The 13,397-nt window shown below is 39.0% G+C and overlaps 2 protein-coding genes across 4 annotated transcripts in view; one reads left to right on the plus strand and one right to left on the minus strand.

The window, feature by feature from the left end:
• cgrrf1 (cell growth regulator with ring finger domain 1) overlaps positions 1–13,397 on the minus strand; it is a 50,573-nt gene that overhangs the window by 3,940 nt on the left and 33,236 nt on the right. Inside the window, exon 1 of one of the 3 annotated variants that reach the window (NM_001045257.1) lies at positions 335–540. The exons of the other annotated variants lie outside the window; for them this stretch is intronic. Within the exon in view, the coding sequence (NP_001038722.1) occupies positions 335–438 (104 nt within the window). The 5' untranslated portion in view covers positions 439–540. Of the gene's footprint in view, positions 1–334; positions 541–13,397 lie in introns of those variants that run through there. 3 annotated transcript variants of the gene reach the window in all.
• Positions 2,057–13,397, plus strand: part of ddhd1b (DDHD domain containing 1b) — a 42,174-nt gene continuing 30,833 nt past the window's right edge. The window contains 3 exon segments of the mRNA NM_001030246.1: positions 2,057–2,816; positions 11,529–11,705; positions 12,049–12,177. Of these exon segments, the coding sequence (NP_001025417.1) occupies positions 2,057–2,816; positions 11,529–11,705; positions 12,049–12,177 (1,066 nt within the window).

Here is a 13,397-nt window from a genome sequence, read left to right on the forward strand (position 1 = left end):
GGTGAACTATCCCTTTAAGGGTGTAATGTCAACTTCTGCTTTCAAGAGGGAACTAACTGGAGATTCAACCTGATAAGACATTATTTAGACCCTTTGTTTTAAAGACCTGTTTCACGTCCACATGTTAATCAAAGTCATTACACAAAGCGTGTAATAGCTGTAGGTAGAGTGTGTAATAACACAGGTGAGTACACTATAAGTACACATTACGCACACCTACTGTAAAATAAAGTGAAACCAGACATTGTCCATCTCTATAAACCCTCTAAACTTAACTAAACTATCTCACATTGGATTAATATCATAATATTTAAAGCTAAAAATATGGACTTACCAGCCCAACACAACCGCCACAGTGATGATGAAACACAATGATATAACAGCAATATAAAAGAGAGGAGAGTATTCATACAACATCACTAAAAACTCCGCGGCCATGCTTAAAATGTTACATTAATACGGTGCGAATAAATACTGTTTTCTTTTATTAAACCGCGGTTGCTTTGAGTCTTGTCTTGCTTTGCGTCTGTCTGTCACCCTGCAGGAATCACCAACGTAAACTTCCGGTTGTGACAGCCGCTACGGAAGCTCAGAGGAACAAAACCGCACATGACAAACCGTCACGCACAGGGAGGAGCGTTACAGCAAGATAGCGGAGGGAAGTATGATTCATTTCTGCGAATCGGTTCTTTTGAACAGATCCTTTTAACGATCCGGATCAAAGACGGTTTAGTTTCAATGTGCTTCACCATGTGGACATTTTTAAATGTTTTTAACAATTATTATTAATGTTATTATTATTATTATTATTATTATTATTGTTGTTGTTGCTGTTAATGTTAATGATATGTAACGATGATTTGTTTTATTTTATATGTATATATATATATATATATATATATATATATATATATATATATATATATATATATATATATATATATATATATATATATATTTCTTAGTATTCATTTAAGCCAAATTTCATAAACTTCCACAAACATGTTCAAACTGCATTTAATACCACATTGTGGCTACTAAATGCAAGGTGGTTTTATGAAATTTATCACAGGAAGAAACCACAGAGAAGCAACCTAGACAGATTGTAATAATAATAATAATAATAATAATAATAATAATAATAATAATAATAATAATACAGTGATAATAATAATGATAGATACTGTAATAATAATACTGTCATTATCGTAATAATAATATTAATAATAATAATGACAGTACTGTAGTTGTTAATAATTATAATAATACTGTAATAATAATAACAATAATAATAATAAATTATTATTATTATTATTGTTGTTGTTGTTGTTATTATTATTATTATTATTATTATTATTATTATAACACTGTAATAATAATAATAATAATAATAATAATTTCATAATAGTAATAATAATAATAATAATAATACTGTCATAAAAATAATAAGAATAATAAGCTTGTAGCTATTGTGTTTAAAAATATGAAGGGTTATTTGCATCAAGTTGTTAGCATTAAATTGCATCTGCATCAAACAACGTCCTACGTTCGTTATACAGTCATGACAAAATGTTTACTTCAATTAAAAACAATCATACTATAATGTATTTTAAACCAAGGTCCTCCTCGACTGTTGAGATTCGAGTATGGTTTAGTATGGTATCGAGTTCGGACAGATTCATTTCAGGACAACTCGTTCAAACTATTTTTTGGACCCGTAAAAAAGACTCGACTCAACATAAAGATTCATTTTTGAATTGGACGTCGCTTTAGAGCAGAGGGGCTCCACGGGGAGAAATACAGTCGGCATATAAATGAAAAGTGAACAGGTTGGCGTGTCTGCTCGATAACTTGAGGACTGCCCGAGTGATATCTGCTAGTAATTCATGGAGTCCAAGTCCAGCGTGTGTGATTGACGCCTCCGGACAGATGCTGGCCGCTTTAGTGGCGCCGGGGGAAGGAGAGGTTTTGACACCGTTAGATTTGTTGTTATTATAATCAGCTGACCGGTGCTGAAACCGCTCTGTTTGCTGTTTTCTAGAAAGCGGCGACAGTAATGAGCGCTTGTCAGGACAAATCGTCTTTGAGTTGCTCGGAAAGCAGAGAAAATGTCAGCGGTAGTGAATGGGGAAGGATGGATGATGGTTGCGCGTCCTGCTTTAACGACCCCACGGGCGACGCGATTCACGGCGGGATGGACGCGGTGCAGCCGGGCATAACATTGGACGGACATCTGCCGCTTCCCCCAGGCCAGCTGATGCTAGGCCTGGTGGAGGAGGGTTTCGCTGGCTATCATAGCCATCTCGGCTCTGATCCGGACACTGATTATCTCGACATCCCCGGCGACCCGAATTACAGCGAAAGTGACGGGAACGTCGCCACGAAAAAGCGCAACCGCTCCAACAGCTCGCGCCACCGCGGGGAAGTTGTCACGGAACTCGGACCAGAGGAGGTGCGCTGGTTTTACAAGGAGGACAAGAGGACCTGGAAACCGTTCGTTGGCCACGATTCCTTAAAAATCGAGCTGGCGTATCGTAAATACTGCGAACTTAATCCGGAAGAGGTCAAACGGAGGGATGCGACGGAAGAAGCGGAGGATTTATTCGAGTCTCCTTCAGGATGCGAGGAACCGGCGGTTCGGAGGCAGTCGGCGGCGGTGGCAGCTCAGCCGGTACCCGACAGCGCGGACGCGGGATGCTCAGCGGACGATTCGGTGTTCAGGTCAGACAGCGTCAACGTGGACGCAGTGTGTGTGCGTGGAGGACTCTACGAGGTGGACATCAAGGGAAAGAGCTGCTATCCTGTGTACTGGAACCGTGAGTTTCTTTACAAGCTTACTTTAAAGAGAACAGGCATGATGCCATCATCCAAACCATGACATTGGGTAACAAAAAGAGTTTTTTCGCTGAATGTGTATACAGCTCTTACCTGTACAGTGAAAGTGCAGGTCAAAAAAGTGATATAAAAGTAGGCTACCTAACTAGTGTGATTTATAGTTATTCTGGAAAACGATATTTTGATTGGTTAATAATTGTAATTTAATGGCACAAATCTCTGTTGTGATTCTTAAATCTCTTGAAGATGGTTTGAATCCGATTTGACATATTGGTTTAATTGAATAACATTATACATTAGTCTGTTCCTTAATCAAAGGTAATTTGACTGCATTGTTGTTTTATTGGTCACTTATATTAAGATTATATTGATATCTTAACATCCTCCTTTTGTGTTTTTAATAAGGCACATTCGTAGAATTTTAATTTTGTACTCCTTTCAAAATTGTGATCATATTTAGAGATGCTCTGTGAGGCAGAATTTAGTCATTTGATCTGGAATTTCCCCTCACAGATTCTGCAACATTGGTCACAAACCCTCGACAGAAAGCTGCACAGTTTAGACTAGTGTGTGAGCAGTGCTGCAAAAATCACAGTTGACAACAGACAATGCAGTTCTTTCCCTGTAATATTCACAGAGATTACTACACTCAAAGTGTTTGTATTCGTTAAGATATTAACATGACAGAATTTACAATTAACCTTAAGACAGAAATGCAGACTGTGTGAACTGTGAAGTGTACAGTCATTCCTGCCAATATTAGCCGAGGCTTATAGCCACGATTCAGAGCTGATGGTCATTGCGCATCAGATGCATCATTCTGTCCTCGTGTCTCACACTTTTGTGAGTTTGTGTTTAAAGTCCAAGATAGTGAATCTAATCATCTTACAGGCAAAAGTTCACTTCAAGGATCTGTGTTGAGGAAGGATACTGAACACTCTCCAGACAGAGCATTAGCTACATTTCAAGGCAAAAGTCCCTTGTCTGTTATCAATAGTGCATTATTATACTTTATACAACAGTTCTGTCTGGTTCTCGAATCTGATTGACTGATAGCCTCGCGATACTCTGCAATAACAGAACTCCTACAGCCTCTTTACCCTTTGTGTATTACTCTGCCCACATAAACCCAGCAAAAAGCAGACACTACAGATCTAAAGTTTAAAAGATGCTTTTAACTGTTTTAAAGGTGTTTAACTGTCAACTTATGATTTGAATCCAAGGCGGAAGAAAGTAGTTACTCATACAAAAGGGTTTTTGAGACTCTCTATGTTTGATTTAGTTTTTATATACACACTCGTAGCAGTGCGATATGGCTGTATATCGGCACTGGTGGGGGCACTAAGGCAACGCACGCCTCCCACCAGTGCCGATATACAGCCATATCGCACTGCTACTCGTGTGATATTGCTCATGTATGTAGCACAATAACTTACAGTCAAGTAATTTCATTGAATGATTTTATTAGATTAAACCATACCATCTTGCTAAAAAAATAAAAAATAAAAAATAGGTTGATAATTCAATATTAGGCGACACGGTGGCTCAGTGACACAGCAAGAAGGTCACTGATTTGAGTCCTGGCTGGGTCAGTTGGCATTTCTGTGTGGAGATTGCATATTCTCCCCGTTATTGTTTGGGTTTCTTCCAGGTGCTCCGGTTTCCCCCTCAGTCCAAAGACATGCGGTACAGGTGAATTAAGTAAACTAAATTGGCCCAAGTGTATGAGTGTGTATGGGTGTTTCCCAGTACTGGGTTGCAGCTGGAAAGGCATCCACTGTGTAAAACATAAGTTGGATAAGTTGGCGGTTCATTCAGCTGTGGCGACCCCTGATAATTAAAAGGTCTAAGCCAAAGGAAAATGAATGAATGAATTTAACTATTTAAAGTGTGACTTTTTTGAGATGCTAATGGTCTAATCCTATTCAATGATTTATGCTAAACTAAGCTAAAAGTGCTCCTATCAGATCGGGAGATTGGCTGAATGGATTCAAAGATGGTAAAACTCAACTGTTAATCTCTAGGAGGCTGAATGAGGCTCTTTTCAAAAGAAGTGGAGTGTTCCTTTTATTTGTCTTTCATAACAGCTTCACTGTCAATAAACAACAGTAAAGTTTAAAAAGGCAGTAAAATTATTTATTCATTTTCCTTCAGCCTAGTCCCAGACCCATCAGGGGTTGCCAAGGCGGAATGAACCAATAACTTTTCCAGCATATGTTTTACCCAGTGTACACTCTTCCAGCTGCAACCCAGTACTGGAAAACACCCATATACTCTCACATTCACAAACACACTCATACACTATGGCCAATTTACTTCATCCAAATCACTTATTCTGCATGTATTTGGACTGTAGGGAAAACCAGAGCCTCCAGAGGAAACCCACGCCAAGACGGAAGAACATTCAAACTCCACACAGAAACACCAAGTGGTCCAGCCAGAGCTAAAACCAGTGACCTTCTTGCTGTGAGGTGACAGTGCTAACCACTGCGTAAAATGATTAAAAAGAAAATAGCCCAAAATAGTATAAATACGGCAGAAAAAAATACATTAGTAACATTCAAAGAACCATAGTAGATTTAATAGCAGATGTTCTCGACAAGTTCAAACAAGCCCACACACAAATTAAGACAGATCTTGAGATAATCCTCATAGAGTGTGATTGCAGGCTGCTTATTTAAACCTACAGGAAATCTATGATGCTGTGATTTTTGTCATCGTTTAAAAATGGTGAGAAGTTCAACAGATAGAAACTGGATCTCAAATATGGTGACGTATGAACACCAATCAAAGCTGTTTTTAAGGTCTTGCAGATTTTTTATCTTTTACCATAGTACTTTACCATAGAACAAAATAGAGATAGATATGAAAGTTTCACATGAAAATGACGACAGTTATCAATATTATTACAGTTTTGTTCAAATGACCTTCTTTTTTTATCTGAGAATGAACTAACAACAGATAAAATTTGCAGCTTTGTGCAATTTTGTACCAAACAAGATAAGCATTGATTTCTACATTTTGATTGGTTTATGTTTATAGTTCATGTACTTTGGTTGTTTTCTTTTTAATCTATTTTAATACAGTGGATACATTCGATTTTATTATTTAAGGTATTGTTAAACTTGCGCATGGAAATCTACCTCACAGGGATCCATGCTTACGTTGTTTTTCACAAAATAAGGCAGCCTATCTGAAAGTTTTGTGTGATTTAGGGCAGCACAATATATTGTTTCAGCATTGAAATTGCAATGTGATTATTCGTCACATATATTCGTCATCGATAATAGTCACATTGCAGGATATGCAATGTTGAGTCTGTATTAATTACATGTATCATTTGCATGGTGTGATTTTGAGGCCTGCGACTATGAGCATTTTCAAAGCATTCAGGCATAAGAAATTGTACTGTTAGTAACGCAAATAACCGTTAATTTTATTTTATTGTTTTTTTTTATTATTTAGTTACTGTGCCTGTATACTGTTAGACTCAGAAAAAGGAAAAAACACTGCTTATTTCAAATGTAACTTGTCTTTATTGTATTTATCTGCTTTTAATTAGTTTATTATGTTTCAGGCATATGCACACACTTACAGAATCATCACAATCCCAACAATTATATATTCTTTCCAAATAGATATTCATTCATTCATTTTTCTTTTGCCAATTTATCCAGCATATGTTTTACCAAAGACTATAGAATACAAAAGACTTGTCACTCAAATCTTGGTGAATGGGGAAAAGTGTAACAGTCTACATGGCAAATAAAGCCTTGCCTACTAGTACAGGAGGCAATCATCAATCGCCTAATGGCGAATAAAGTCTGCCTTCTAGTACAAGAGCCAATCATCCATCACTATAGACTGACGATGCTCAGTGGGAGGGGCTCGGACGAGACGTGAGTTTCTGCAGATTTTGTGTGATTTGGATGTTTAGAAATGAAAATAAAGACACAGCTGATGTTTAATTTTATTGGTGATTCATAATATGAAATTCAATGGTAAGCTTGGCAAGCAGTTTTGAAGAATTTGATGTTTCCCCATTAAGACAAAATGCCCGAGCATACTGCCCAAGAGGTGTTTCAAAGATGGCCGCAGAGTGAAATCACTTGCCTTAAAAGGACTTTGGTTTTAAGCAGGGGATGCACTTTCAGCTAATTAACAAAATATTGTAGGGATGTAACGGTATTGTAAATACCGTCATACCGCAATATTAATTTTTTTCGATATTACCGAAGTCGCATGACTCGGTAAAACTATAGGTCTTCTGAGAAAATTTGCTCAGGCGAATGAAGCGAACGGGAGGTAACGAAAACTACAATTGCCATCAGCCCATGCTTGACCATCATCCCTTGCGGTCTGTTGTTGCTACAGATCCAGTAATGCGGAAATGGAGTGTGCTGCTAGAAGCGGGGATGAAAAGAGCTGTAAAACTCTAAAGCAGGTCGCACACCAGAAGCGCCGCGACACGGCGCGTACATGACAGATTAAAGTATCGCACACCAGACGCGCACATTCGAATGATATTTAACATAAAACTAATCAGATGGCGCTCTGTGGCGCGGCTGAAAAATGAACTGCGTCCTGAGCCGTCGCCGGGCGCCGCCGACAGCCGCCTACTTGCGGCGCCGGTGTGTGTATCCTGATAGAAACCTATGATTAGAATTCTAAAATACATGGCGCTGCGTGGCGCGCCGCCGAGCGTCGCTTCTGGTGTGCGACCTGCTTTACACGCACAGTTCAGTGCTGCATTATCTCCGTGTAAGTTCAGACTTCGCAAGTTTGATCAAGGCTGCATCTCTTCTTCTCAGTTTGATATGGAAAAGCAGATTATACCGAGGACATGGGTAAATCTTCAAAGGGAACAGTGTACTTTATAACTTCATTCACATCACCCTGGCTTCGTTGTTTCACTTTCTCAACAATAAACTGTAAACATGATTTAAGGAACTGCCTATTTTCATTTTAATATTAGCAACTTAGACAGCAGAAATGTTGAGGCGCCGTGCTGCATAAGATGAGCGTCATCTTCACTGTGTGCATATTTATATCAAAACGGAGCCGATAACAACTGCCTCCTTTCAATTTCAGTGAAAATACGAAACACAGCCTCTCTTTTGCTGAGTATCAGTTTTAAGAATCGATAATGGCCATTTTAAAAGTATAACATACAATAAGTTTATACATTATAGGAAATAAAGGCAAGCGATCAGTCAATATACAGAATGTACGTGGTTACATTAATCATTAACTTATCTTTGCGCTCAGCCAAAACACGTTACCTGAGAACAAGTAATAGATTCCAATGACCAAAGTCAGGGAATATGTCGTTAGATAAAGACAACAAGATAAATGAAATATCCCGTTTAATAAATATAGTGAGATTAGATCCAGCGGGAGATGCTTGATGAGAAGTCCGACTAGCAGAGCTCTCATCTGGGTAGATGGGCTGAGTGTGATTAAATGTTGAATGTGATGAGTTTTCAACAATACTAAATTGAAACTTAATTTTTTTTACATGGTTTAATAATTTTTTGTTATTAAAATTGAAGTTCCTGTTTTAAAGCTTACAGATAGATGGCTAATTTGTATGTCATTGACACTTTTGGCACTTTTTTGGAGTATTTTCATAAGTTTTGTTTTTTCCTGTAAATGATTCAATAAATACCGTACCGTGACATTCATACCGAGGTATTACCGTACCGTGAAATTCTGATACCGTTACATCCCTAAAATATTGCCATGTTAGATTTTCCCAACTGATATTGTGATTTGATTTGTAATGTTGTGAATTTAAGCTAGGGGCAACACAGTGGTGCTGTCGCCTCACAGCAAGAAAGTCGCTGGTTTGAGCCTCGGCTGGGTCAGTTGGCATTTCTGTGTAAAGTTTGCATGTTCTCCCCATGTTCACATGGGTTTCCTCTGGGTGCTCCGGTTTCCCCCACAAGTCCAAAGACATGCTGTAGAGGTGAATTGAATAAGCTACATTGGCTGTAGTGTATGTGTGTGAATGCAAGAGTGTTTGGGGTTTCCCAGTGCTGGGTTGTGGCTAAAAAAGACATCCACTGCGTAAAACATATGCTGGATAAGTTGGAGGTTCATTCCGCTGTTGTGACCCCTGATTAATTAAGAAAATAAAATGAATGAATAAATGAGTTTAAGCTTCAGTTCAGTATTCTCAATAGTGCACAGCACACACTTTAAATAAAAACACACTAGGCTTGGGCGGTATCCAAATTTTGATACGTCAAACCTTCTCCCTATTGTACCTCAATATATGGTATTACCCTGAATAATAAAAAAATTATTACATAAGACAAAAATCCCTTTTGAACTTTGTTGTTTTACCGAAGGCCCCAATTACCATTGGCTGCGTACTGGACTTAGATGTTGTTGGTCTTTTATCGGGAGGGATTGAAACTGTTGCACTGAGTGAACTCGGGTCCTTTCTCGTATCAGTTAGTGGATGGTAGTTTCGTGTATGCAACTTTAGGTTTGAGGTATTTCCATCTCTCGCGGTCACCTTTTTGTTGCACAATTTATAAAATTGAAAAAATCGTCTATATTTCTCTCTTCTCGTTTGGTCGAAACCTGAAGTACTGCCAAATTGCAGAAGTTGTTTTTTTCGAGACCAGGGGCCTCATGTATCAACGCTGCGTACGCACAAAAACTTTGCGTACGCCAGGTTTCACGCTCAGAATCGCTCACGTTTGGATTTACTAACAATGAACTGAACGTGGGAATGTGCGCAGCTTCACGGCAGCTTTCTGGCAGGCGTACACACATTTTTTGTGCGTGTCTGTTTTATTTCCATTGGCGACTCCTAGAGGCAGTTGTGTTAAATTCCTCTCTACAAAGTGTCTGAGCCTTGCAATGGCAGCTGTATGAGACGGGTTCAGCAGGTATATAAGGTTTCCATACCATACATTTGACCAGCTAAACATTAAAGCACAATTTGCAGCGGTTGCCTGTTTTCCCAATGTAATCTGAGCGATCTACCGCACGCACATTGCTATAAAGACACTATCTGAAGATGAATTTGCAAGCGTGTATCAGAAACATTTTTATTCAATAAATGTGCAAATAAAATATGATGCTTATTGATATGAACTTATTGATGATTCCTACTTGTCTTTCTCGTGATAAATAGTTGGCAAAATCTGATATGTAGCGGGGGAAAAAACAAGAAAGAGTTCATCAGACGCTGGATACGAGTTCATGCTCGAACGTATCAATTCATGATCACATGCGTCTTACGAGTAGCGCCACTGAGACTGTTAAGTGTCTTGCAACATTTTACAGATATAAACCACACTATTTATTTTTTTAATGCACTCAGTGCGATGTTCAGACCCAACTGTGTTAACCGTATCAGCTACACTCTCCCACTCTATTTTTTTCTTTTGTTGTTAATTCCGGAGAACAAACGTGCAAATAACACCGCTTTTCTCCGGTCTACCTCCGAAAGCAGCACTTCCAATTCACATTCTGTTCAAAGTTTCTCTTTTTGCTTGGTTTTGACATTGCTTTTTCGTTGGGTTTTGCCATTAGCATAGTCATTAGCACATTTATACGGGGGAGGAGGCAGGGAGGGGTTTTGTGCTCGTGCATGTTGCGCTCAGTTTCACGTTCATTCAGATGTACAAAAGAATATGCGTGAGATTCGGCGTACGCAGTGTTTCATACATCAGAATTTTTTTCTGCGTACGCAATGTTTTTGAAAGATTTCCACGCAAGTCTTCGTACATGAGGCTCCAGGTCACTTGGTCCACAGCTTACCATTTTTTCCCAACTCTCTCTTTCTCCTCCACGCTGTCTCGTGATGACGACCACACATGCGCATCTTTAGCCATTAAATAAATTATATTGAATATTTATTCCTTGTCTCCTATATAGGTGCATTGTTTTTATGATGGAATAACAGTTTTGAAACTAATACCGTTGCTATTTTTAGATACTGCGGTATTATAGCCTTGAATTATATTTAGCAAAATGTTAAGTTGGGCCTGTAATCTTTAGATTTTGAAAAGTGTTTTATATTCTATTAATACTCATTCATATTTAGAATTGTAATCGCTAACTATTCACCATAGAGCTGAAGAACACAACAGAAAAATCAGTCCACCATCCAATCATCCATAGAACTGAATAACAACAATAGAAAAATCAATCCACTATCCAATCATCCACCAGTCTCTTCTTACTTATTCTTTACATCTTTACTATGCAGGATTTGCGTAATTTGATTGGGTGGATTAGCTGTCAGTCTAAAGCTGCAGCCACACTAGAGCTTGCGCATGCAAAATTCTGTCGTACGTCACTGCGAAAAGGGACGGGAAAATTATAGTAATTAGACATTAAAAAAGCATGCAATTGCTCCATATTTTAAATTTCTGTACAGAGCTTTGATCTTTTATTGGTCTCACGCTATTATGTGATTCGATTTCGCAGATCAGTAATCACCAAGCTTTAACTTTAAAATACAGTGACAAGGGAAACTTGTCGCATGAGCTTATGTTTACAGTTTGCCACATACGCATGCATATGAATGGAAGTCTATGTGGCGAAAAGTGCAAAAAGGGACTGTGACTTAACTGGTCCACCCTGATCCTTATATATCATTGCCATTGTATGATGTTAGATATAGTCATACTTTAGAAATAGATAACAATTCAAACCACTCCGCTTTACAGAACAGGACCACATCCCAGTCATGAGAGGCCAGTGGTTCACAGACGGCACCTGGTTGCCCTTGGAGGAGGAGGACAGTGACCTTATTGAACTGGAGCACTTAGCCTGTTTCCGGGGCCAGCAGATGAAGGACACCTTTGACACGGAAGCAGTGGCCACCACAGTGGACAGCAAAGACGGTAACAGACCCTGCCATGACTAGTGTTTAGGGTTTAGGGTAAGCTTTGTGCTAGGGGTCAAGCACACAAAAAGAACGACTTAACATTGACGCTTAGTTCAGCTCACTCAGAGACAGTCGCTTAGTTAAATAAGCCACAAACCAGACTTCCTGTTTGTTTCATGTGACACAAGTCAAACACCGGTGGGACGTTTATTACTGATGGGGTATCAGCTGTCAGCTGTTTTTGCAAATGTTTAAAAAAGACCCTAATTGGAATGATCTAATCTATTCAGACATGAAGTTTACTTAACAGGAGGTAATTTGAAACAGACCTGTTTGACTTGTGCCCTTAATTCACTCAGCCATTCACAGTCTGAAACTGAGCCGGAGCCACGTGGACTGGCACAGTGTGGATGAAGTGTACCTTTACAGCGACGCCACCACCTCTAAGATTGCACGGACGGTCACTCAGAAGCTGGGATTCTCAAAAGGTTTGTTAAACATTTGATTAGTAAATACTCTCACGTGTTGCTAATTAATAGAACACATCAAATCTAAAATAATGCAAATCACATATTTAATATACAAGTTCATGTTTGGATTTTACACATATAAAACTTGTTATTTCAAAAGATTACAAATATTAAATTTCTTTTCTTTAAAGAGCCCCTATAATGGGTTTTTGAAATTGACCTTCCATGTAGTGTGTAACATAGCGCTAAGTGAAGTGAAATATCCAGCTAAGGCTTAAATCTGAAAGTGGACAGTTTTTAAAACTAATGTGGTTAAAATGAATCATCTTGTTAGCGAGTTATTAGGCGTTTCGGAGTGACGTGGCTACGAAACATAAGCCCCGCCCAATTGTTGCTAGCATAAACCTGGGAAAATTTAAACCTGCGGCCCCGCCCACAAACACAGCAGCAAAGACAGATCCTGAAGTCTTGAGTCATGAAGATGCTTACCTGGATATTATTGGAAGTGTGAGGGGGGCGAGACAATGGGCAACTCTTTCGTTTGTTTAAGGAAGGATCAGACTACTGATGTATGAAACTTTAACAGAGCTCGACAGGAACTTCAGTACACGGCTCATGGATTAGTTTCTTCCTCCATTTTGTAATGGACAGACAATACACCAGGGATGCGTGCAAAATAAGGCCAGTTTATTAGGCACACAGTCGAACAAAGGCAGGCTGCTGCATGCTGAGGAGAAGCACTGGTGAGCGTTACAACCCCCTGGCTGGGGATTTGATCTCTGGACATAGTAGAGTACAGGTAAGCCCTGAGAACATACAACACTTCACGCAAGAGGTGCCACAGCAATGATTGCAAATAGAAATGATCTACAGCTGAGAAGGGAGAAAAGCTCCAATATGAAAGATAATTAAGGAAATCAGATCTGGCCCATTGACACACTTCATAAGTGTAAGTAAATGGTTGCCTGCTTGTTTTCTTTAGCTTGCAAATGATGTATTTAATTGTGTTTTGTTACTTGTAACCGGTTGCACTGTATCAGGTTAACTCTTTATATTCTCATATCGCGTCTAATTATACATTGAAAAGGCGACGCTTGTCGCTTTGTGTACGGATTTAAAATGCGTTTGTGAACTTGTGTTCCACTGCCGTTTGCCGTTGCTTTGGCCACCGTCAGCTGTTCTTACCCAAGCGCAGTGGTCAAGGTTCAGAATAGTTCAGCTTTTGCCACTGTGTGGAT

This window comes from Danio rerio, chromosome 20 (genome assembly GCF_052040795.2).
Source record: "Danio rerio strain M-AB ecotype USA chromosome 20, GRCz13ab, whole genome shotgun sequence".
Classification (NCBI taxonomy): Eukaryota; Metazoa; Chordata; class Actinopteri; order Cypriniformes; family Danionidae; genus Danio; species Danio rerio.